This window comes from Rhinopithecus bieti, unplaced genomic scaffold (assembly GCF_001698545.2).
Source record: "Rhinopithecus bieti isolate Rb0 unplaced genomic scaffold, ASM169854v2 scaffold_54836, whole genome shotgun sequence".
NCBI lineage: Eukaryota > Metazoa > Chordata > Mammalia > Primates > Cercopithecidae > Rhinopithecus > Rhinopithecus bieti.
In genome coordinates this window covers 97,965-125,038 of record NW_016821173.1, presented here as the reverse complement: position 1 = coordinate 125,038, position 27,074 = coordinate 97,965, and the positions used below count along the sequence as shown (strand labels likewise).

The window sequence follows — 27,074 nt, the reverse complement described above, 5'->3', positions numbered from 1 at the left end:
TTTTTTTTTTTTTTTTCAGATTCAGAGAAAGGGACATCTTCTGTCTCATGCTTTTAAAGCCTCTAAGTATTATTTTCTTTAGTAGATCTCCCTTCAGGTTTACAGTGAGATCCAATGACCACTTTGTCACTTTGTCACAATCTGTACAGAATGTAGAGATTGCTGTACAATCTGACTGCTCTTTCATTGTTTTGGAGACACAGAAATATTTGTATTTTGAGGAGCTCTATGTTAAAGTAGCTTTTCAGATATTCTTTTGCACCATATCTAAAATGTGATCTCTCCATTGATGAAGAAAATTAAGCAATATGCAAACTATATTCGTTTTGTAATTTGTGTTTTCTGAATGTTCCACAGTAAATATTTACTACTCTTGTGATACGGCAAATTGCCAATCAGATGTATTTCGAAGTGACAAGTTTACCCTGTTCATCACATTATGTACATCACAAAGCTCAAAAGTAGGTATTTAAGTTCATTTTAAATGTTTTTCCCAAAAAAATCTGCTTCTGCCACTTTTCCAAGCTCTACCAGATGGACACTTAAGAATTGACCAAGGAAATCTCTTTTCTCATATTTCACTGTCAAATACTCTTAATCAGTGAGTCCTGTCAATTCTGTGTTTCTAAGAAATGATGATGCTGGTCATGATTATGATGATATCAGTAGAAACACCTTTCCAAATTTGACTGTGTACTATAAACTCTTCTGCCTGCTGCCGGTGTGTTACTTCTGCTATCTCCTCAGGAAGATTCTAATAATGTAATTATTACACAGATGTGGAAACTGTACCTTTATGAGGTTTTAATTATGTAATTCAAGGAAATGACAAGATTCTGGCAGTGTGGTAGCTCATGCTTGTAATCCCAACACTGGAAGGCTGAGGCAGGTGGATCACTTGAGCTCATGAGTTTGAGACTGGGAAGACAGTGAAACCCCATCTCCTCAAAAGACACAAAAATTAGCTGCACATGGTGGCATGCACTTGTGGTCCCAGCTACTTGGGAAGCCAAAGAAGGAGGATCACCTGAGCCCTGGAGGTTGAGGCTTCAGTGAGTCTAGGTCATGCCACTGCACTCCAACCTGGGTGACAAGGCAGATCATGTCTTAAAAAATAAACAAATAAATACCCACCAAAACCACAAACAAACAAAGCAAGCATAGTAAACTAGTTGATATGCTTGTTAGCAATGTGGACATTTATTTTATAGTTAAAATAAAAAATAGAAAGAAGTGACAGTATTCTAATTCAGAAAGTCTGGTTCCAGAGTTTCTACTCCTAACTGGAACAACTTGAGCATCAGTTGATATTTTCCATTTTTTACTCTACTTTGTCTGATATTAATATAGCCATTCTTGCTGTCTTATCACTAGGGTTAGTAGTGCACATCTTTATTCCATCTCTTCCCTAGTTATTGTGTATTTATGTCAAATGTGTGTTTCCAGCAGGCAACATATAACTGGATTTACCATTTTTATTTCTCTCATGCGCTCTACCTTATAGTTGTGGTATATAAGCCATTTACAGTTAATGTGCTCATTGATGTAGCTTTCTGTTTGCCCCATGTGTTATTTGTTCCATTTTCTCTTATCTGTCTTTTTTTCTGTTATTTAAGTTTTTTTTTTAATTAATTAATTTATTTTTTTTATTTCCTGTTATGGTCTTTGTTGGTTTCTTAGCTGTTACTGTTATTTTGGTTCTTGCTTTAAGGTTTGTAGTGTACATCTCAAACTTACCACAACCTACCCTGAAGAGATATTACAATTCTCTATGGACAATATTAAAACACTAAAATAACATGTAGTATTCTCCCCTCATAGCCTCTGTGCTACATGCATTTTTAAAAAATTATGTAACCACAGTATTTTATTATGTCAACTGTCAATTGCATTTTTGAAAGATTTGATTAAAGAAAAAAGTCTAAAATTTACACACAAAATTGCCCCTTTCAGTTTTGGACATTTTATAAGACCTGCTGTATCTTTGTGTCACCTATCATAGTCATTTGATAAATTAATTTGTAGATACGGTAAGAATGTCAGGTATTTATTATAAAGTTTTTAATAATGATTTTAAAATTTCTTATAATTATTAGGTGGCAAAAAACAATAAAAATAAATGCCCAGAATAAGTATGTTATAAAACTAATCTCTAACTGCGTGTAATAGCTATAGCATAGTTCGTTTGAACTGAAATTCACATAAAATATCATATTGAAGTCCAAAAAAATTAAAAATTTAGTGTAAATTCAATTTATATAAAATTGAAGCACTAGGTTTCCTAGATACCTGCTGCCTACAGAGTTAGAATCTAATTCTCTCTGATTATTCTTGTAACAAAATCTTTTGAAATTCTAAATTCTGAAGCTGAACATACCAGTGAAACTCCCTACCACTGCCTCTTGTATTAGCATCAAGGGAGAGAGAAAAAATAAGGTAAAAAAACAGCCTGCTGTGTTTATTTTTTTACCTTCCAAATCTTGCCGGGTATTACTATTCAAAAAATGAAAAAAAAAAAAAAATTCTGATCAGTTGTACCTGTTTATTGCCAATATACCTGGAAAGCAAATTCACTTTGTCTACAAAACTGCAGCTGTTTCCAGGTACTTAAACACAGTAACCAATAAAAATACTCCTTATAATTAGGCTCCTGATTTTTGAGATGCTTTTCTTATCTACCATAGTACTCTTAAGATAATGTGTTAGAATTATTTATGTATTCTTTCTATTGTTTTTTTTTTTTTTTTTTTTTTTTTTTTTTTTTTTTTTTTTTTTTTTTTAAGTATGGCTGTAGTGTCATAAATAGAGTTTTCTAGAAGGAAATTCTTTCTAGAAGTAAAGTTGCTTAACAGCTTTGATATATACATTTTTTTCAGTTAAGGTCAATACTATCATAGAAAACTACATTTTATTTTTAAATTGTGGGTTGAAAGTCTAATCTGTGACTCTTAAACTTGAAGATATTGCTTAATATTATTAGTCTTAAACTTGAGCATCAGATGATGTCAGAGTTTAATACTAACTTAATTCTAACATCTTTATATAATATTTCCATTTACTTGAAATCTATGTCGGTCATATATCTTATTTGTCTTAGTCATAATTGTTTTATGGATGACAATAGTTTACGTTTAGTTTTAAAACACAAAAAAGGATATTCTATCACAAAAAAGGGGTACTCATGAAGGAGTTATAACTTACAAGAGACTGTGAAAAAGTCATGCTATTTCTAGCATCTGTTAGGTTTGCTTTCTCATCTATAACTGTGAATGACATTTCAGGGGTAACATCAAATCTTTTTAAAATAATAGATGTATTATTTACCTGTCACCACAATTCTTTCCTGATTACTCTGTCATTTCTTAGATATTATGCAACTATTTTTTTAAGTAAGGATAGTAAGTGATTGAATGAAAGAATGGTCTCAGTATTAGGCACCAGAGAGGGCTGTCAACGAGATGGTATGCTAGGAAGTGTCAGGCCTTCGTGCCTTCACAGAGTCAGTGAATTAACAACAGCATTTGAACCACAATACCTTTTTGAGAGCTCCAGAGACCAGCGGAGAATCTATAGCACCCAGGTCCATGTTAAATGTGAAGAAATTCAGCAAAAAGAATATGAACATTCATATCATTTTGCATGTCAGTCTGTTTCCATCTCTCTATGTTGCATAGTGTGGCAGAAACAGGAGCAACACTTCCCTGCCAAGACTCCTCATTCGGTTTAACTCCCTGGGATTCTTCCAATTATATATACTGATAGTCTATTGCTTTTTTATTGCTGAGTAGCAACCCATGGTATAAATGTACCACAGCTTGTTTGAACATTCACAATTGAAGAACACAAGGGATGGGTTTGAGTTGCCGTACACCTTCATGTAGAGTTTTTTTTTTTTTTTTTTTTTTTTTTGCATAAGTTTTATTTTCTCTAGGATAACTGCACTCAGTTGCAAGGTTATCTGACAGCTGCATGGCAAACAGTTTTGGACTGACCCTACCATTTTACCTGCCACTGAGCAATGCATGCGTGGCCTGTTATTTCTGCATCTTCACCAGCATCTTCACAGCATTACTTGTTAAAATTGTAGATGTTTTAATAGATGCAGTGATGTAGCTAATAATGTTCAATGGCTTTTTATGCATGTATTTCACATGGTTATATCCTTCTTGATGAAATGTCTTTGTGCCCTTTGTTCATTTGCTAATTAATTTTTACCTAGGTATAGTAATCGGGTACACATTTCATAAATGCTTTCTTGTATCTGCACATTGGCTTTTTAGTCTCTTCATGAGTTATTTCACAGAGCAGAAGTTTTAAATTTTGATTTGATCTAATTTATCAGATTTTTTTTCATGGCTTGTACTTTTGGTATCAAATCCAATAACTCTTTGCCACCCCTAAGAGGGTTGAATTTTATTTATTATTTTTTAAAGCTTCATAAAAAGTGTTATGATTTCCTATTGCATTCAAGTTCATGAGCCATTTTGAGTTAATTTCTGTAGGGTAAGGTTTATGTTAAGGCTATTTTTCCTTAACCTCTGGATGTCCACATACCCCAGGACCATTTGTTAAAATGCTATTTTTCCTCCACTGATTTGTATTTGCCAGCTTTGTGACATATTGCATTATATCCAAATCAGTGTGACTCTATTTCTGGGCTTTCTCTTCGGCTCCATTTTTATATGAATCTATCCCTATGCAAATACCACACTGTCATGATTACTTTAGCTGTGTAATACATCTGTAATATATTGTTGGTAGATTCCTCCCATTATATACTTCTTTTTCAAAATTGTCTTAGCTGTCCAAGGATGTGAGTTTGCTTTGTCTGCAAAAAATCTTGCTGAGATTTTGATAGGAATTTCACCAAATACATTGATCAAGCTTGGGAAGATTAATACAAGATATTGAGGCTTCCGATCCATTAACACAATGAATCCTTCTTTATTACTACTTTGATTTCTTTCACCAGTGTTTTATATGTTTCAGCATACAGAGCCCATACCTGTTTTGTTTTAATGTATATCAAAACATATTATATTCTTTGGAGCAGTTGTGGATGATACTGTTGCTAATTTGGGGTCCTCCTGACCTGTGGCATAGGGAAATAGCAGATTGCTGACTAGTTTCAGATTCACTTCAACTGTTCAGAGCCTGGGAGGCTGGGTGGTGTTAGATGCCTAACTCCCCAAGGGAGCCTGCTGACCTAATAGGGTAGGGTAGTGGGGAGAGCACTCAAGAAGCACAGTGCAATCATCTCTACTTAGATCTGGCTCTTTAACCACTATTGTTGTTGGGAGAACCTAGATGCTCGGCTTGCTATGGACTCTGCAGACACTGGTTGGGGAATTGGAATTGGAATGCTGTCATCTGTTTTCTCTGGGTGGGAAATAGAAGATTAACTGCCTACTGGGCCTTTAGAGGGAATCAGAGCATCACTGACCTGGGAGAAGCTTGTCTCTACATGACTGCAGAGAAACTGAAGTAGCAATTTTTTCTGTGGTGTTCCTCTGGAGTAGTTTAGTTATTCTCCATAGAACGGTTTTGTGTGGTTGCTTGTAGTTAGGTTATACTCTCCTGGTCCTTTGGCTGGGAGAGGACAGGATTTTCTTGAAGCTCTTTTTGTCTGCGCCTATTGGAGATTCAGAATTGGAAACTTCTATAGTCCATTATCGCGGATACATGGAAGGCAATAAGAAAACACAGTAAATTTACCATAGTATCACTTTTCAAGCCCTGAAGTCCCTCGACAAGCTGTCTTCCTCTTTCTACCTTTCAGAGACTGTCTTTGTTTCTTGACATTATGTCCGCGGTGTTTTAGTTGTTCAGAGGAAACACTGGGGTGTTGCATTGTAACTGGAAGTTCTAGGAAGTCAAAGTTTGAGGAAGACTTTTAATGTTCCATGCAAACCAAATCTCGTAAAGACAAACATGGGAAGGTATGACTGCAGAGAACGAAATGATCAGATTTATCTATAATAAAGTTATTTCATGAAATAAAATCTTCACCAAAATTAAATAATCTCAAAGAAGCTTTATAATAGACGTGAAAAGGCCAATGATATATAGCGTATAAATAATATAAGTCAAGGAAGAACAGATGAAATACCTGCCATACACTTTGGAAAAAAAATAAAGTTGGTAATGTTTCCAGAAAATATTACCAAGAATATGTTCTTTTTCAACTGCAGAAGGGATATAGTAATAATGTCTACCATAGGTTTTATTTATTAAGTGACAAATGATTTAATTGAAATCAAGCACGTATTTCTAGTTCTCTGGGGCAAAGTGAGCAATTGCAAAACCAACTCTTATGAAAGCCAAAGATTAAAAGTATAATATAATATTCTTTTTTAAAAAATAAAAATGGCTATCAAGAAAGAAAACATCTGTGAGATTTGAACTCCAATATTACTAATTTGGGATTAAACATGGTAGTTCATTGAAATAGTCAAGTGAGGAGTAAATTTGGATATATTCCCAGGAAAGAAACCATTTCTGAGTCCAGTGGGGTTCGGCTTCCTGCCTAAATAATTTGTAAAAGAAAGTGTTGTTCAGACATTTAGCTGGAATATTTGAGCCAATTCAGAAAGGCATTGATCACAGATACTAGGGTCTAATGCAGAATGAGGTTTTTATTCAAAGCCTTTTATTCAAAGGGGAAAGATTCATGTCTCAACCTCCATCTTATGTGATATTCAAGACTGAGGTCAGATTTTTCATATTATCTACAAGATACAATTACCTCAAAAGCAGAAACTGGTATAAAATACTAGATTCAACAATTAAGTTATTAAAAACCTGGAAAGGTTAACATAAAACTGTCCCCCTAAGAATAACTTCACATTCAAGACCTTAAGATTGCTTTACCACCTCACGGAAAACATCGCTAATTGATTGATGGATGTTCCATGCCCTAAGAAATAGCCAAAAAAAAGACACACTAAGGGGAACACTCAAGGATAAAAACTTTAATTAAAAGATTCTTCATAATAAGTATGTGTTGGTATTCTCTGAGATGAATAAATGGAATCTAAAAGCAAAACAGGTGGGTAGGAGGACAAAAATAAGCTTTTAATAGAGAATTATACCTCATTGAAAATGAAGCATATAGTAAAACTAAATAAATGTTTGTTTGTTTATTTCTTCTGTAGCAGATTCAGCACAAATATAGCAAGAATAAGTAATTTTCTAAGTAGATCTGAAAGTAAATTTGCCAGGTGTAGGTGGAAAATACAGAAATTTAAATGTCACATTTCATTTTGAAATTTGATAATTTGCTGACAAACAACATATAATTTATTTTTGGTATGAATCTCTTCCTCGAGTATTGAGAATATAATTATACTAAAATGCTATTTTGAAAAGCAACTAGAATTCGATTTATAACTTGGATGATAACCATACAGAAAGAGCAGTTAATAAAAATTGAGCTCAGAGTAGATAAACTTTCAGATTAAATTACAGATACACGAGAAATTAAAAAAAAAAAAAAATGTATAGAAAGGCTAAGGCAAAATAAGAAATAAATTCTACACTGGATATTATCCACGTAAGGTAGCATTAATCAATCATTTAATCAAAATATATTTTTCAACTCACAAAGATTAAGTAAATACTAAAGACTCTGTGAAAGCCAAAGGAAAATAAGTATACAACCTGGTTTTCTTATTTTTTAGCAAGGACAAAACAAATCTCAAAATTAAAGTGGTATGTAGGAATTTGTGTGAGTTTTTATTTTGTGGGGACTAGAAATACATTTTACTTTTTTAGGAAAAAAATGTTAACTAACTGGGTCCTTTTGATTAACTACACAAAGTATAGAAATACGGTAGTTAATGTCGAAAGCAGGAAAAATGAATGTTTTTTCAAAAAAATCAGTAACTACAGACAGTGTAAAAATATGGTAATTAATGTCAGTCCAGGAAAAAAATAAATGTGAGCAAGAAAAATAAATTAATACAACTAGGAAAATAGGTTCAGGGTAGAGAGAGGGATTGAACAACAAAGTCTGAGAGACGGCAAAGGCAGAGACAGAAAATCTTGCGTAAATAAAAAGCCGTCTAATCAGATATTAGTTATATAGATAAAAGAGTAATCAGATTAGATGTAAATGCTTCAAACTTATGTGTTAAAATATGAAATACTTTAACATTGGGTTGAGAAAAATATGCTTTTACCTGGGAATAATTACACCGGAATATTAAAACAAAGGTTTAGAGAAAATTAACAAATATTTATTTAAAAAGAAAGGCCCCTGCTATTATATCAAACAGAAGAGAATTTTAGAAAAAATGCAAGCAATAAGGAGGGACAATAATAGATAACATAAGAGGTGACAGACAAAATATGAAATATCAAAATATGAAAAATTTTTAAAGATATATAACCGTCACAAATTTAAATGCCCCAGTAGCATTGTCACAATATACGCCAGAAGCAAATTTGATGGATATTTATTTATGTTGACAAATCATAATTGTAGTGAGAGGTGCTTAATATATCACTCATCTAGACTGATGAGTATAGAGACATTTAGTTGTTAACAGAAATACTTTGTAATTAACAATTAGCAAACCTTTTACATGTATATAAATGTCACCACCTTCACTCTTACATAGTATATATAAGACCCCAGAAAGCGTTCTTTTTTAAAAATGATTTAGTTAGTTTAAAAATGTGATGTCAACAAGTTTTAGATATATACTTTCAGGTAGATCTGATTTTATGGCCAAATGTAACCGATATGAAATTAACAGACTTTGCAGCTCATTCTATGAGGCAAGTAGTACTCTGATAACAAAACTAGAGAAAGACTGTAGAAGAAAAGAATGTTACAAACAAATATCTTTCATGAATACAGATAAAAATTTGCAAGGAAATACTAGTAAATCAAATCCAGCAATTTATGACAAGAAGTACATTCCATAACCAAGTAGGATTTATCTTAGGAATGCAAGATTAGCTTCACATTCAGAAATCAGCTGTGCAATACTGATACAATTAAGGAATCCAAACCATATGACAATCTCAACAGATGTGGTAAAATATTTTATGAAATCCAACACCTTTCTATGATAAAAGCACTAGGTGGGAATAGAAAGAAAATACCTCAGTCTGAAAAAGAGCATCTACACAAAGCCTGAAAAAGGGCATTTACACAAACCCCAAATCTAACATGAAACTTAATGCTAAAACCTGAATGCACTTTCCTCATGATTCAGAATAAAGGCTAGGAAGTCCACTGCTGCCACTTCTCTTTGACATTTTACTGGGAGTTTGATTTTGATGAAGGGCAATTGGGCAAGAAAGTAAAACAAAACCCATCTAAATTGGAAAGGAAAAGTGAATCTATCTCTGTTTGCAGATGATATGATCATGTCCACAGAAAATTCTGATAAATCAGAAGTAATAATTAAGTCCAGCACAGTTGCAGATAACAAGATCAGTATACAAAAGTCAATTATATTTCTACACACTAACAAAGAGCCATCCAAAATAAAATGAGATTAAGAAAACATTTCACAAAGACAGCAAGAGAATAAAATACTTAGGAATGAATTTAACAAACGTGCAAAAATTATAATCTAAGGACTCTAAAATATTGTTGAAAGAAATTTAAGAAAATTGAAATAAATGGAAAGATATCCAATATTCATGGATTGGAAGATAACATTAAGTGACAACACTGCAAAATTGACCTACAGTTTCAATTAAGTCTGTAGCAAATCCCAGGTGGTTTCTTTACAAAAATTGCCATGACAATTTTACTATTCTCATGGACTTTCACAGGACCCAGAATAGCCAAAACAACACTCACACTTTCCACTCAAAATGTACCACAAAGCTGCAGTAAAGATAGTGTGGTACCGACACAATACACCAATGAAATAGAATTGAGATTTCAGAAAGAAGCCTTTCCACCTGTGCTCAATTGATTTCCAACAAAGGTACCAAGATAAATGAATGGGAGACATGTAGGCAAAATTTAAAGAAATGGAGCTGAGACAACTGGATATTCACATGAAGTTGGAACCCTGTCTTATACCACAATTATCTCAAAATGTATCAAAAACCTAAATTCAGAAGCTGGACACTATAAAATAAAACTCTTAAAAAAATGTAAACGTTAATCTTTGTGACCCTAGATTAGGCAAAACTTTCTTCAATATGTAACTAAAAACACAAAGAATAAACATCAGTTAAATTGAATTTCATTGAAATTAAATTTCTGTGCTTCAAAGAAATAATAAAGGAAGTAAAATGACACTATGGGAGAAAAATATTGTCACATCGTATCTAGAGCTATGCATGTGAAATGATAATTATCTATCAGAAAAATGAAAATCAAACCACAAAGAGATACAATGAATCTCTAACCACAATGGGATTTATTGAATAAAACGGAGTGTAATCAGAAAGAAAACACAGATGTTGGTGAACATATGGCAAAATTGGGACCCTCATCCAGTTGCTAGTGGGAACATAAAGTGAGGTTGCTTCTTTAGAAAACAGTCTGGTAGTTTCTCAAAAGATTGGACATACATTCACAATGTGTTCCTAAAATTAAGGTATAATTATGCCAATTTGTAAATGAATGTTAGTAGTAGCATTATTCACAATATAAATGTTTCCATCAACTCCTGATATGGAGTTGGGCCTAGATTGATATTACCCTTGCAGTGGGTTTGCATCATACATTCACTCACCATATATCTGATATAATTGATGCAAATCCATATATTCTATAATAAAACCACCAAGATAAAGAATTTGGACAAATTTGCTTAAACTTTCTTGCCTCAGTATGCTTGGCTTAAAAATGGAACAGAATAGCAAGCCTGTTATAGAAATCCTGAGTTTGGGAAAACCCAGCCTTTTAAAGGGAGGTAACAGCAAACTTGCTTAACCTTTGCCTTAGAAAGAGGCATTATCCTTATTTTCCATGGTGTTTGCTATACACAGTTCCTTGAAGACAATCTGCAACAAAAGGGTATAAGTCACAAACAGCATCATATTGTATAAGTCCGCTTATATGAAGTGTCTGTAACAGGCAAATCCACCAAGGACTCTAGAAAGGGGGAAGCTGGTATAGAATGCTAATTGTACAGAGTTTCTTATTAAGGTGATGAAAATCTTCTGTACTTAAATAGTGGTGATATTTGTACAACGTTGTGAATACCCTGAAAATCACCAAGCATGTACTATATTTTATTATTATTGTTTTTAGACGGAGTCACAATCTGTCTCCCTGCCTGCAGTGCAGTGGCGCAATGTCAGCTCACTGCAACCTCTGCCTTTAGGGTTCAAGTGATTCTCCTGTCTCAGTCTCCTGAGTAGCTGGGATTACAGGTGCACACCACCATGCTCAGGTAGTTTTTTTTTTTATTATTTTTAGTAGAGATCTGGTTTCACCGTGTTGGTCAGGCTGGTCTCGAACTCCAGACCTCATGATGTTGATCTGCCTGCCTGCCTCAGACTCCCAAAGTGCTAGGATTACAGACATGAGCCACGGCACCCGGCAAGTGTGTACGTTAAAATGGCTAATGTTGTAGCATGCAAGTTCTCTCTCAATTAAAAAAGTGTTTAAATCTTGGTTAAAGTTGTGCGCACTACAAGACTTAGCAGGAATGTATATGCAGGTTAAACACACAAACGAAAGTACTGAATGTGCCCCAGTGACATAAAGTGGCAGGGAAGTGAACAACTGGAAAACAATGTGAGCTCATCTCAAAATTGGCATTGAATATGAAAGAATGCTTTCTCCAGTGTATGTAGGAAAAACTGGAGGAAGTGGCCATGCGGTTGGATAATTTTTCACTTAATAACAAATACGTGTAAATATGCCCCTAAATATTAAACCTTTTTTGTTTTGTTTTGGTTTTATTGTTGTTGTTTGTTTTGTTTATTGAGACAGAGTCTTGCTCTGTCGCCCAGGCTGGAGTGCAAGATCTCTGCTCACTGCAAGATCCGCCTCTGGGTTCACGCCATTCTCCAGCCTCAGCCTCCAGAGTAGCTGGGACTACAGGCACCCGCCATCATGCCGGGATAATTTTTTTGTATTTTTAGTAGAGACGGGATTCCACCATGTTTGTCAGAATGGTCTCCATCTCCTGACCTCGTGATGGGCCCGCCTCAGCCTCCCAAAGTGTTGGAATTACCGCCGTGAGCCACCACACCTAGCCATGCTAAATCATTTTTTATAAGAAAGTTGAGTTCACAATCTAGAAAGGAGTTGGCAGTACCAACATTAACTTATAAACTGTTCAGTGTACACGTGAAGAATATAACTTACCTTTTAGTTCACGTTGTACATAAATATAAGCAAACAGAATTTTCTATTTTGATAAAAAACCACCAGGATAAAGAATCGAGTCAAATTATGTAATCTTTTCTTGCTTTAGTCTTCTTAGTTTAATGAGAAGTCCGAATAGTAATTCTGTTACAGAAATTAAGTCTGTGGACCTTTTAGAATAAAGATCAGGCCAGCCACGGTGGACTTACGGTGAATCCAAACACTTTGGTGAGACCGAGGACCCCGGACTACCTGAGGTCAGGAGTTTGAGATCAGCCTGGCCAACAATGGCAAAACCCTATTTCTACTAAAATTACCTAAAAAATAGCCAGGTCGGGTGGTGGGTGCCCGTGGTCCCAGCTACTCAGGAGGCTGAGGCAGGAAATCGCCTGAACCCAAGAGGCAGAGGTTGTGCGGTGAGCCAAGATCCTGCCACTGCAGCCTGAGCAACAAAGCAAGGTTTCCTTGCTCCCTATTAAAAAAAAAAAAAAAAAAAAAAAAAAAAAAAACAGAAGAAAGAAGAAGAAGGAGAAGGAGAAGAAGAAGAAAAAAGTGGAAAAAAAAAAAGATCCAAGTGAACTGAAAATATATCAGGTATTGTTTTCTGCAGTTCACCTGACAAAAGACAAAAATCCATATAGTGATGAAACTTACAATTTGGTTTTAGTAGGAAGTAGTGGCAACAACTATTGACTTTTTTTTTTTTTTAAAGTAAGAAGCATAAGGATTGTGGATTCATGTATATGAAGGTGCATAATATAAACTTAAAGGAGATTTGAGCAAATTTTTTGAAATGGCAAAGACAGCAAAACCTCTGAGGTTGTAGTATACACTGGGGTCCTGAACAAGAAAAAGAATGATAGAAGAAGATATGTAAAAGATAATAAGAATAAAGTTCTAAATGTATTTTTGTTACATTATAAGGATCGTGGTTTTAGCTTAGGAAAGGGGGAGGCTGGGATTGAATGCAAATGGGTAGAGTTTCTTTTTAAGGTGATGGCAATATTCTATATATAAATAGTGTTGATGGTTCCCATAACTTTGGGAATACCCTGAAAATCACTAAATGTGTACTTCAAAATGGTTAATTTTACAGTATCTGAGATATAACTCACATAGTATAAGAGATAAAAGAGGAAGGTAGAGGATCACTAAAGAGGCTGAGTTGATCTCCTGAAAAATGTGGATGGCCTGCATCTGGGTGATAGCAGGAGGAATAGGGAAAAGTGTTTAGATTCTGCATGTGTCTTAAAAGTAAAACAAGCAGAATTTGAGGATTAATAGAAATTATGCGATGAGAAGAAAAGCATCAAGGATGACTTTAGAGGCCTTAGCAACAGGATGTAATTATTCTCAGGTGAAATGGGAAACATTTGGGGAAAGTTGTTTGGAAAGTGGATCAGAATTCAGTTTGTAGCTTTGAGTTCAAATTGCCTGTTAAACTTGAATATGTGCAACAGACTCCTGTAAGATGGGGGCGTTGTTAAGAGATTGGCTGGAGATATAAATTTGGGACTTTTAATACCATTTAGAAATCCATTGCATAGGAAGAAATAACTAGGAGATTGAGAGTAAATGCATCAGGAATAATTCAAGTAAGAGGGAGATGAAGAAATAACTGTTTTGATCGGCCAGGCGTGGTGGCTTGCACCTCCAATGCCAGCACTTTGGGAGCCTGAGGTGGGCAGAAGGCTTGAGCCCAGGAGCTCGAGACCAGACTGGGCAATATGAAGAGACCTTGTCTCTACAAAAATACCAAAATTAGCTAGGCCTGGTGGCCTGCAGTCACAGTCACCGGAGAGGTGCAAGTGGAAAGATAGCTTGAGCTTGGGAGGTTGAGGCTGCAGTGAGTCCTTGATTGCACCACTATACCCCAGCCTGCACAACAGCCTGCACAAAATATATTGAGACCAGACCCTGTCTCAATAAACAACAATAAGAAATTAAAAAAAAAAAAAAAAAACTATTTTATTTGGCAAACAGGAAGTTAAATATAGTTCTTTTGGTGGACTGTTGGGGATGAAAGCCTGACTGGTTAACATAAGTGGAATTTTCAAATGAGAACATATTAATATCAAAAATGTTCAACTGAAGTTTAAGGTAATATGACCTTTGAGAAACAACTGTGACTTCACTGTTGTGGGATAAAACCTGAGAAAGAATAAGAACTGATGGAAAGGAAAGCTAATAGAAATTCTCTGTGGAAATTAAAAGCAGAGAGAAAGCTCAGCACCATAATAGTTTTTGTTTTGAATTTTTTTAGACATGTGTGATAAGGAAATCAGGGCAATGACAAGGAGAATAAAATAAATTATGCTAAAGAGGAAAAGATCCATCATATGTATGGATTGGGTCCAGGAGGACGTATTTTAAAATATAATAAAGGTTTTCTCTTTGAATACATAAGTGCATACAGACAAAGGTGTGATTTAGATCAGAGTAACAAACAAAAGAAGTTGAGGAATTTAATATTCTGCCACATAAAAGTTAAAGATTGGAGGAATTATATTATGATAAATTACGAGAATTAAAGGGATGCAAAGAAAGTTCAAGAATTGAACATCTTATCAAATAAATTAGATAACTTCTTGCTTCTTCACTCCCACCTTTTTCAACTGCTACTTTTACTTTTCCCATGAATGTGTTTTAAAAAAACGACCAACATCTTCTGGGGAAATACTGTCCTTGTTTTTGGAAATTTGCATTACTTACTCATTTTATGTGTTTTCATTACATTAACAGCATTTTTAGTCAGAAAAAAAGTTTCTGAAAATATTTCTTTCTAATATTTACTAGATTTAAAAGTAGTGTTGCCTTTTATTTTCCTTCTTATTCATTTTCTTTTATATTGCTTCCCACACATAGTGACTAATTGACGTTCACAATATGTCAGTAATTTTTCTGGCATATCTCGGAGATAGGACTATCATCTCAGTGTTAAGAGGCAGTTGATTTCTCATGGAAGTTTGATTGCCTACTTCTTTAAAACAATGTTTTCTGAAGAAATAGTATGTCAAGTTAGACATTGTAGTTCAATATTCCCTAAACCAGACATCAATTTTTCTATTGTGATTAGTGATCCATATTTACCTGTTAATGTTTTCTATGAATAGTGAATTATAGAGAATCTTGTTTACTTCTGTTTAAATTTCATACCGAACTATACCGGATTCACTGACAAGACAACTTTGAATTAGCAGCACGCTGAGAATGGACCCAGTGCTTGAAGAGACAGATGAAGAAAGCACAGGAGGAGTTTCTTCTTTGGAAGAAGAAATAGTCCTTGGCCAGAGACCCCATATAAGCTTTCCTTTTAGCATTCTCTTCTCAACTGTTCTCTACTGTGGTGAGGTTGCCTCTGCTTTATATATGTTTGAAATTTATCGAAAAGGTAATGACAGATTCTGGATGTCATTTACCATCATCTTTATTATTGTGGGGGTAACTTTGGATCAAATTACCCTGATGTTTTTCAACAAAGACTTGAGGAGAAATAAGGCTGCATTACTTTTTTGGCACATTCTTCTTTTAGGACCTATTGTGAGGTAAGTGACACAAATATTTCTCATTCACTGCTTCCAACAAGTAAATTGAAGATAAATAGATGGCTAACATAATTAAAGATGCCATAATTATCATTTCTCAAATGGAAATAGTTCCCTGTTTAGTTTTATTTAGTTTTCACACTTTTGAAACTGTTCCTATTTAATTATCATCAATTATAATGTAATGATGTTTTTTTTAAAAAAAGCAAATGTGAATAAGTCAGTCATTTCTTCTATTCTTTTTATGCGTATGTTGTATTCCAGTCGTTAGTATTTTTCTTATTCAGCCTAACGGGCATTTTAAATAGTTATGAGGACTAGAAATATAACCTTATATTAAGGAATGAGAATAGAGTGAGTGAGAAGAGGGAAAGGCTTGAAAATAATCTCATAAATTTTATTTGTCAACTCAAGCAAATTTAACTTTTTAGTGGTAGATTCTCCAGATATCCTGAAATTTGTAACTGTGACTTGGAATATCAAAATGTAGCTTAGCTATTCATTTCCATATCACTTCATTCTGTTACTACACTGATTTGCATGAGTACTGTAAATTTTGTTATGTTAATCTGTCTTATAGTTCTAAACTGTTAGTTACTATATATGAATAAACATAAAATCTGACAGGTAAATTCTTTCTTTTAAAACTTGCTTTTCTCTGAGTGTTTTAAGTAAACTCAAGTTTATTTTTCTATGCTAATTTCAGAGCTAGGTGTTGATAAATTTTATGTTATCAAATTAAACTTATAGATTAGCTGTAGGGAATACTAACGTGCTATGAAAGAACAATTCTTCATGTTTATGGACCATATAGGAATTAATATTTATTTAAGATTGATGTCTCTTAAGTGTTTCTTTTTTTTTTGGTGTGTTTCCTTTATTGAAGTTTTCATATCATTTAAGATTCTTGCATCATGGATTTACCTTTTAGGTTAATGCTATGCAAAGTACATTTTCATTTTACTTTTTATTATTGTGAACTGTTTTGTTATTGATTTAAAACTTAACTGTAGACTGGGCGTGGTGACTTACACCTGTAATCCCAGCTCTTTCCGAGGCCAAGGCGGGTGGATCATTTCAAGTCAGGAGTAGAGTTCAGCCTGATCAACATGGTGAAACACTGTCTCTGCTAAATACCAAAAAAAAAAAAAAAAAAAAAAAAAGCTGGGCATGGTGGTGAATGCCTGTAATCTCAGCTACTTGAGAGGCTGAAAACCGGAGAATCTTTCGAAACCAGGAGGTAGAGGTTGCACTCCAGCCTGGGCAACAGAGCAAAACTCTGTCCAAAAAAAAAACAAAAAACAAAAAAATACCTTAACTATATTCCATCAAAACATGATTATAAAATGGAAATATATGGCTTACATAGAATTATATAAACATATAAATTAAAAAAAAATAAAAATATATAAAGGGAAACAAATTATTTCCAGATCCGATGTCAGCTGTTATAAAGGTTTTTCACATGAGCTAAATTAGAAAGTATTGCCTAATTGACTTTCTTTTTTTTTTTTTTTTTTTTTTTTTTTTTTTTTTTTTTTTTTTGAGATGAAGTATCATTCTTTTTCACCCAGGCTGGAGCGCATTGACACAATCTTGACTCACTGCAACATCTGCCTACAAAGCTCAAGAGATTCTCCTGTCTTAGCCTTCCAAGTAGCTGGAATTATAGGTGCCTGCGACCATGCCCAACTAATTTTTATATTTTCATTAGAGATAGGGTTTTTCAGGTTGGCCAGACTGGTTTCCAACTCCTGACCTCAAGTGAGGAATTGACAGACTGTCAGACTGACATTTGAGAAACTCTCGGGCTGTTTATGGAAGTAGCTGTACTTTCTTACCCTTACCTCCCACCAGCAATTATTAGCGGTTCTTATTTTCCACATCCATCTCCACTCCTGCTATCTTTTTAAATCATAGTTCCTAATGTGAATGAATAAAATGTCATTGTGATTTTGGTTTCCATTTCATTTTTGAATGGTCCTGGAAGACTTGTTGAAAATCAACTGACAGTAAATAGAAGTGCGCATTTTGGAGTGTCATATCTGTCCCATTGATCTATGTATTAATCCTTATTACCAGACAGTTTGATGAATAATGTTTTGTAGTAAGTTTTTAAGTAGAAAGTATGAACTAACAAATTAATTAAGTTGATATTATTATTTTTACAAAATTGTTTGGCCATGTGGAGTCCTTTGTATTTCCAAAAAGATCAGTTGTTTGTTTCTGCCAAATATTATTAATGATGATAACAACAATAAAAGGCAATGAGCTGGGCGCGGTGGCTCAAGCCTGTAATCTCAGCACTTTGGGAGGCCGAGACGGGCGGATCACGAGGTCAGGAGATCGAGACCATCCTGGCTAACACTGTGAAACCCCGTCTCTACTAAAAATAAAAAAAAAAAAAAAAAAAAAAAAGGCAATGAATTTTGATATGGAATGAATTGAATCTGTAGATAAGTTTGGGGAGTATTGTCATCTTAACAATATTAAGTTTTCCAACCCATGGTCCTGTGATATATTTCCATTTACTTAGGTCTTTAACTTCTTTTGCTGATGTTTGGTAGTTTTAAATGTATGGGTCTTGCATTTATTTGTTAAAGTTTTTCTAACTATTTTCTTTGTTAGATTATTATAAATAAGGTTTTTTAAAGCATCATTCTCAATTGTTCATTGCTAGTATGTAGAAACACAATTTGTTTTTTGCATACAGATGTTGTATACTGAAACTATGCTGAAACTATTTGCTAGCTTTAATGTTTTTTGTGTGGATTCCTTCAGATTTTCTAGACACAAATTATGTTATCTTGAATAGAGGTAGTTTCACACCTCCTTTTTAAAATCTGTTTGCCTTTTACTTCTTCCCCGGTAACCCAACAACTAATTGTTTTGGTTAGAAGCTCCAGTACCATATTGCAAATGAGTTTACATGTTTCACTTCTTTCTGATAAAAGGGAGAAAGTTTTCAGTCTTTGGTTGATGAAAAGAGTTAAACTCCGTAAAATATTTTGAAGGGATTTATTCTGAGCTAGATATGAGTGACCATGGGCTACGATACAGTTCCCAGGAAGTCCTGAGTACATGTGCCCAGTGTGGTCAGGGTACAGCTTGGTTTTATACATTTTAGGGAGGCATGAGACATCAATCAGATAAATTAAGAAATACATTGATATGTTCCAGAAAGGCTTGACAGCTCAAAGTAGTGGGGTGGTTGGGTGGATTCTAGGCTAAGTATAAATGTAAACATTTTCTGTTTGACAACTGGATGAGTTAGTCTAAACAGCTGGGATGATAGAAAGGAAATAGGTTAAGATAAAATAGTGTGGAGACCAAGGTTCTTGTGAAGTCTTATAACGGCTGCCCTTAGAGTACATATGACAAATGCATTCTATTCACACCTTTCAAAAGTGCTAGAGTTTCAGATATGGAGGATCCAGAAGTAAGGGATCTAGGGAAGTTAACAAAGATTCGGTACAGATCCAAATTTTCCCCCCGCAGGACAGCCTTGTAGGGCCATTTCAAAATATGCGGGTAAAATGTTTTGGGGTAAAATATTATTGCTCTCTTCTTTATTTTGTTTTGTTATGCCTGAGTCAGACTGGAAAGTAAGTCACGATGTATAGGGTTAATTAAAACCCATCTGATGAGAATTTATGGTTTGTAGGGCATTAGTACCCAGACCCCTTATATGTGAATTTGGGCAAGATTACAAAATGAGAGCTTAGTCCTCATTTTTGTCATGAAATATTGTACTAACTTCTTTTTTCTTAATTGATGTTCTTTGCTAATCTGAGAAAGTACGGTTTGTTGATTGTTTTTATTGTGAGATGTCTTGGATTTTGCAAAATGATTTCTTCTGCCTATTGAGATGATCCTGTGTTTTTTGTTCATTATTCTGCTAATGTGATATATTTCACTGACTTTTATATGTTGAATCCATTATAGGAAAGTGAACCTGATCCAGACCCCAAGAGAGGGTTCTTGGATCTTGCGCAAGAACGAATTCAGGGCAAGTCCTCAGCGCGAAGGAAAGCAAGTTTATTAAGAAAGGAAAGGAATGAAAGAATGGCTACTCCATAGACAGAGCGGCCCGAAGGCTGCTGGTTGCCCAGTTTATGGTTATTTCTTGATGGTATGCTAAACAAGGAGTGGATTATTCATGCCTCCCCTTTTTAGCCCATAGAGGGTAACTTCCTGATGTTACCGTGGCATTTGTAAACTGTCATGGCACTGGTGGGAACGCAGCAGTGAGGATGACCAGAGGTCACTCTTGTGGCCATTTTGGTTTTCATGCATTTCAGCTGGTTCCTTTGCCGCAACCTGTTTTATTGTCAAGTTCATTATGACCCGTAGTTTTCATTACACACATTTTAGAACATATTTGTCATGTATTCTCTGAGGGTAGCTGTTTGGACAAACGGAGGCAAGATGGCGCAGTTCCGGGTTCTTCACCGTCAACTTTCCCGCGCCCGGGAAAGACAGGGGTGGACTGTGCAGGCGCAACCCGACCTCCCACGGAGAAAAACCGGAACCCGCCTAGCCACGCCTACCGCCCTGCCCCCGACCCGCCCATGTCCCGCCCACTGCCCTCCCACTCCCGGGCCCAGGACATAAAAGCCACTGGGGGTGGGGGCGCCCCATGCAAATGAGGGACCCAGGAACCTCGTCGGAGAACGCTGGTGCAAAATTCCTCGGCCCCTCCTCGTGCGCAGGACCCAGGTACCTCGCCCCGAGGAGGCAGGTGCGAACTTCCTTGGCCCCTACTCCTGTGCAGACCTAGGAACCTCGCCCGAGAACGCCGGAGCGACTTCGTCGGCCTCCACCGCCAGAGACCGGTGAACCTCGCTCCCTCCTTCACATTGGCTTGTAAATAAAGTTTTTTTGCCTTGCCTACTTGCCTTTTCTCTGGCATTTGCTCTGGGGTCGCATTAAAGCAAATCAGCTGGTGCCGAAACCCGAGAGGAGACCCCTCCTCAGGGCCCCCCAAGGTCCGAGGAGCCTCCTCCTTCCATGCCCCAGGCAGATCAGGACCTGGACATCGCTTTCCCCACCTCCAAGTCTCCTAGGGGTGAGTACCTTCTGCCTCCCTCTCATATCCCTTGGCCAGAAGTCCTGGGCAGGCCCAAGGCTTTTTTTTCTGGTCACCAGGTGACCCAGGGAAGTTCCCAAAGTCACAGACGTCTGCCCAAAGGAACTCCATTCCGTTCCGTGGGAGACCCGTCCAGGACAGAGATGTCCGCCTGGAGGTAATCTCCATTCCGGCTCCAGGAGCCTCTCACCGGTCTCTGGTGGCTCCAAAGGACACTTTGTAGCCAGGTAGAGTTCAGTTTCCGTTTCCACCTATTGGCGAGAGGAAGGCAATGGGAAACCCCCAATCACCTAGAGACTCCCCTTTAGGGTGTCTTCTAAAAAACCTCAAAACTTTGCAGTTAGAACAAGATCTCAGGTGAAAGCGACTGGTGTTCCTCTCCACTGTGGCGTGGCCACAATATAGATTAGACAATCAGTCTCAATGGCTGCCTGAGGGCACTCTAGACCGTAGCATTTTAACCGACCTCAGTAGTCTTTGTCAACGCTTAGGCAAGTGGTCCAAAATTAATTATATACAAGGATTTTGGGCCTTACGTTCTCGTCCGGACCTGTGTAGCCAGTGTTCCTTGGCTCAAGTCATGTTGGCTAGGGACACAGGCCTAACAAAGTCCGAAAAAGAGGAGTCATCTTTCCTGTCTGAGTTGCCCGAAGACCTTACTTCCCCTCCCTCCCTTCCACTCCTGCCGTATACCCCACCTCCCCCTCCCGCTTCGGCCCCACCTCCTCTTTCGGCTCCACCTCCCCCTCCCGCTCTCGCAGTTGTTCCGCCTCCCTCCTCAGCCCCCCCACCACCATTGTTGAGGCTACACTTCCCTCCGACCCCTCGGCACTTCCGCCTGGTCATCTTAGTTCGCCTATCTCTGCCCATACCCACTCTAAAGATTGCCTAACTGCCCCCACTCCTACTCCCACCCTATCCAACCCCCCTGCAGTCTTAGCACCCTTGCGTGAGGTGGCCGGAGCAGAGGGCGTAGTTAGAGTTCATGTTCCCTTTTCATTAGCAGATCTTTCAAAGATTGAAAGACACCTAGGAGATTTTTCTGCCAACCCTACAATTTATACCGAAGAATTTAGATACCTTTGCCAGGCCTACGATTTAACCTGGCATGATCTCCAGGTTATTCTTACCTCTACTCTAAACCCTGAGGAGCAAGAGCGCATCCTAGTGGCCGCCAGGCAGCATGCCAACCAATTACACTTAACAGACCCTGCCTTCCCACTAGGGGAACAAGCAGTCCCCTCTATAGACCCAGACTGGAACTATCAAGTAGGCCAGCCAGGCCGCCGAAGACGAGATATGATGACTCAATGTCTTCTGGCTGGTATGCAGGCGGCCTCAAATAAGGTAGTAAATTTTAATAAACTAAAAGAAATTATTCAAGGTCCAGATGAGAACCCGGCCACATTTTTAAACAGGCTAACTGAGGCTTTAATTCAATACACTCGGTTAGACCCAGCTTCCCCAGCCGGGGCCACTATTCTAGCATCATATTTTATTTCACAATCGGCCTCGGATATTCGGAAAAAACTCCAAAAGGCAGAGGATGGACCTCAAACTCCTATTCAAGACCTAGTCAAGTCGGCCTTCAAGGTCTATAATTCAAGGGAGGAAACGGCTGAGGCCCAACGACAGGCCCGCCTAAAGCAGAAGGTACAGCTCCAGACTCAAGCCTTAGTTGCTGCTTTGCAGCCTAGCCGTAACCCAAAACTGGAGAGCAAAACCCCCGGAGGCTCAAAGACAATAAAAGGGGCTTGCTATAAATGCGGTAACCCAGGGCATTGGGCTAATAGATGTCCCCAGAGTCCCCAACCGTCTGAGCCAGTGCGGCCGTGCTACAAGTGCGGAGTAGCTGGACACTGGGCTAAAAAGTGTCCTAACCCTCGTCTGCCAACAACTCCTTGTCCAGCATGCCATGAAGAAGGGCACTGGAAGTCTGACTGCCCCACCCTGAAAACGGGCATGGCGCCTCAACGTGATGTCCCTTCTCAGGACCCTGGGAGCTCCTTCCAGCTCTTACATCTGGATGACGACTGAAGGTGCCGGGACTCGGGGACCCCCATCACCCTCGCCGAGCCACGGGTAACTCTCCTGGTAGCGGGTAAGACAATTAATTTTTTAATCAACAGCGGGGCTACCTACTCTGTTTTGCCGTCTTTCGAAGGGCCTAGCCTTCCCTCCAATATTTCTGTTGTAGGAGTCAATGGCTCCCCGTCCAGCCCTCGAAAAACCCCACCCCTTAATTGCTGCCTGGCCAACAACTATTTTGCACACTCGTTCCTCATTATCCCCTCATGCCCCACTCCCCTACTGGGCCGAGATGTTTTAAGTCAACTGAAAGCCTGTATCTCCATCCCTACTAGCGCCCCCCACCCTACCCGCCATCTGCTTCTAGTATTGACTAACTCAAATGACTCCAACAATCCTACTAACCCTTTCCCCGATTTCCCCATTCCTATCGACCCCCAAGTGTGGGACACCTCCACTCCTGTCGTGGCGGACCATCATCCACCAATACTTATAAAACTTAAGAAACCATCTCAGTTTCCAACCCGCCCACAGTTCTCTCTCTCTCCACAGCACTTACGAGGACTAAAACCAATCATTACTAGGTTACTCAGCCAACACATCCTCATCCCCATTCATTCTCCCTGTAACACCCCAATCCTACCTGTAAAGAAGGCAGATGGAACTTTTCGGTTAGTGCAGGATCTTCGTCTTATCAACGAAGCTGTTTGTCCCACCCATCCGGTAGTTCCCAACCCCTATACCCTTCTTTCTCTCATTCCACCTAATACAACACACTTTACTGTACTGGATCTAAAAGATGCATTTTTCACTATTCCCCTGCACCCAGATTGTCAGTTTCTTTTTGCTTTTACATGGGAAGACCCAGACACCCATACCTCCACCCAACTGACATGGACAGTGCTTCCCCAAGGGTTCCGAGACAGCCCCCATTTCTTTGGGCAGGCCCTAGCAAAAGACTTAGCCTCCTGTCCTCTTACCAATAGTAAAATTCTCCAATATGTAGATGACCTTTTACTCTGTAGTCCCACGGGACAGGACTCTCTTTTAGACACTGCGATCCTCCTTAATCATCTAGGATCCAAAGGTTACCGAATATCCAAACACAAAGCTCAACTCGCACAACAATGTGTCATATATTTAGGTATTGAGATCACTCCTACGACGCGCTCACTTACTACAGACCGCTTAACTCTAATACAAAATCTTTCTCCTCCTCAAGACGCTAAGGAAATTCAATCCTTCCTAGGCCTAGTAGGATTTTTCAGACACTGGATTCCTAATTTCGGAATCTTGGCTAAGCCTCTATATGCAGCTGTCAAGGAGACTCCCCAAGGACCTTTGTCTAACCCAAAGTTAATCTATAAACATTTCACTCACCTGAAAAACTGCCTTCTCTCACATCCTACTCTCTCACTCCCAGACTTCCAACGCCCCTTCCAGCTTTTCACAGATGAAAGACAAAAAGTTGCAGTGGGTCTTTTAGCCCAATCTATAGGCGCCACCTACCGCCCCGTGGCATATCTATCTAAACAATTAGACCCCACCGTACAAGGGTGGCAGCCCTGTCTTCGGGCCCTAGCAGCAGCAGCCTGTCTAACCCAAGAAGCAAAGAAACTCATTAGGGGTGGTAACCTAACAGTCTTCTCTACTCACCGCCTTCAAGATCTTATTGCCCACAGAAGTATTAGCCATCTAACCCCGTCCAGACTCCAACTCTTTCACCTCTTATTCATAGAAGACTCCACCATTGCCCTAGGAGTCTGTTCCTCTCTGAATCCAGCAACCCTACTTCCTGACCCTCTCAAGCAACCTAGTACTGAACACTCCTGTCCAGAACTTTTAGAGGCCCAACCACCTAGTCACTTACATTTACATGACCAGCCATTGGAAGGCTCACAGTTAACCCTATTTGTAGATGGCAGTTCTTTTATAAATTCTCTAGGAAACAGACAGGCAGGATACGCGGTAGTTACATCTTCTGCTGTCCTAGAAGCTAAGCCTTTACCACAAGGAACAACATCACAGCAGGCAGAACTTATCGCACTAACTAGGGCTCTCCTCCTATCCAGAGGAAAAACGGTAAACATATACACAGACTCCAAGTATGCCTTCTTGATTGCACACACCCACTCTGTCATCTGGAAAGAGAGAGGGTTCCTAACCACCAGTGGTACCCCTATAGTCAACAAAAAACAGATACTCAAACTGCTAGACGCTTTATCAGCACCTTCCAGAGCAGCCATCATACACTGTAAAGGTCATCAGACTCCATCTAACTCGGTGGCGGCTGGCAATAACTTTGCCGACACCACTGCCAAGTCGGCAGCCGGATTCTCCACTCCCACGCTTCCCTCTATTTGTTTTCTCTCTCCTCAATATACCCCTACTTATACCCAAGAGGAAAAGACCAAACTATTACAAGATTCAACAGCCAAACTAGCTGCAGACAATTGGATTTACCTCAATAATAAATTAGTTATTCCTGAAACTCAACTCCACACCATTCTAAAAGACATACATAATTCCCTACACATAGGACCCAAAGCTTTATATAACCTCCTAAGCCCCCTCATTCACTGCCCCACACTCATGAAACACCTAATTATAATCAACCGACAGTGTTCCACATGTCTCAAGTCAAACCCTCAAGGCGCATTGCGCAACCCCCATCCGAGCCATCAACTCAGAGGGCACCAACCAGGCGAAGATTGGCAAATTGACTTTACCCACATGCCAAGGCATAAAAAATTCAAATATCTCTTAACCCTCGTTGATACTTTTTCAGGATGGATAGAAGCCTATCCTACTACAGGAGAAACCGCCAATATAGTTGCCTCCATACTCACTGAACACATTATTCCTAGGTTTGGCCTCCCGCTCACTCTTCAGTCTGACAACGGCCCAGCATTCATCTCCAAGGTAGTCCAACAGGTGGCAGCCCTCCTACACATCACCTGGAAACTCCACATCCCTTATAGACCTCAGTCTTCTGGTAAAGTAGAGAAGGCCAACGGGCTCATTAAGCAGCAACTCACCAAACTCTCCCTCGAGACTCGACAATCGTGGGTAACTCTCCTTCCCCTGGCCCTAACCCGGCTGCGAGCAGCCCCACGGAGTCCAACAGGCCTCAGTCCGTTTGAATTAGTTTACGGCCGGCCCCTCACCCTCCAGCAGTTACCCACCCTTTCTTCCCCGCTGGCAACTTATCTCCCATACCTCACCCTCTTGAGACAACTCCTGAGACAACATGCAGAACTAGCACACCCCTCTCCAACAGACACCTATAGCCCACATCTCTCTCTCAGCCCAGGAGACCAAGTATACTTAAAAGATATCCAAGCCAAAGATCTTCAGCCTAGGTGGAAAGGCCCCTATACTGTCCTCCTATCCACATACACAGCAGCCAAACTTCTAGGACACACGCACTGGGTCCATATATCACAATTAAAAAAGGCCCCCACAGAAGACAATCAGTGGACATCTACTAGACTTACCCCTACCCGTCTCAAATTCACCAAACTCTCCCAACCACCACATGTTCCCTGACCCCTTGCGCTTATCCCGATTTCTCGCCATACTCTATATAAACATAACAGAATTCCAATATCTTACCCCAGATCCCTACTTGCCTCCAGATAATAGCCCATCACAGTGGTTCTCCCGCTTACCTTTATAGAACATCTTCAGTGACAAGGTGTACCCTGTGATTACACTGAAGATGAAGTACTATTTCATACTTATATTACTATCTTTTTCTTGCATTTCAATCTCTATTACTAACCCAACTTTCATATGGAGATTCTCTATAGTTGAAACTTGGTCACACAAAAATAAACAGCACTCACAGCTACAAGGCACTGCTGACTGCCCCCCTTCAGGCTGCCAACCCCATCTTACTATAAATTTCACCCTATCGTGTTGCAGTGCGGCCGGAGCTAAGGCTCTCTGCTTCCTGCACGATCAGACACATTACAATTGTAAGACTTACTGGAAACAAAAGAACCTAGGATGCCCTTATATTTATTGTAAGATCCATTATGCAACCTTGAGACAGACGAAACCCACTGCTCTCTTCACCATTGCGAATCAACGAACCCCCCTTCAATACCAATTA

The 27,074-nt window shown here is 38.4% G+C and overlaps 1 protein-coding gene and 1 long non-coding RNA gene across 3 annotated transcripts in view; both read left to right on the top strand.

Annotated features, from left to right (window-relative positions):
- The first annotated feature begins 2,343 nt into the window (after nt 1-2,343).
- Nucleotides 2,344-27,074, top strand: part of XKR3 (XK related 3) — a 52,786-nt gene continuing 28,055 nt past the window's right edge. Inside the window, exons 1-2 of one of the 2 annotated variants that reach the window (XM_017860227.1) lie at nt 2,344-2,436; nt 15,496-15,840. In XM_017860227.1, the coding sequence (XP_017715716.1) occupies nt 15,506-15,840 (335 nt within the window). In that variant the 5' untranslated portion in view covers nt 2,344-2,436; nt 15,496-15,505. Of the gene's footprint in view, nt 2,437-2,569; nt 2,604-15,495; nt 15,841-27,074 lie in introns of those variants that run through there. The other variant, XM_017860228.1, reaches the window with a different exon arrangement.
- LOC108520737 (uncharacterized) lies at nt 20,867-25,917 on the top strand. The gene is made up of 3 exons (XR_001882990.1): nt 20,867-20,908; nt 22,922-23,030; nt 25,825-25,917. It is a non-coding gene; the product is annotated as an uncharacterized LOC108520737 (long non-coding RNA).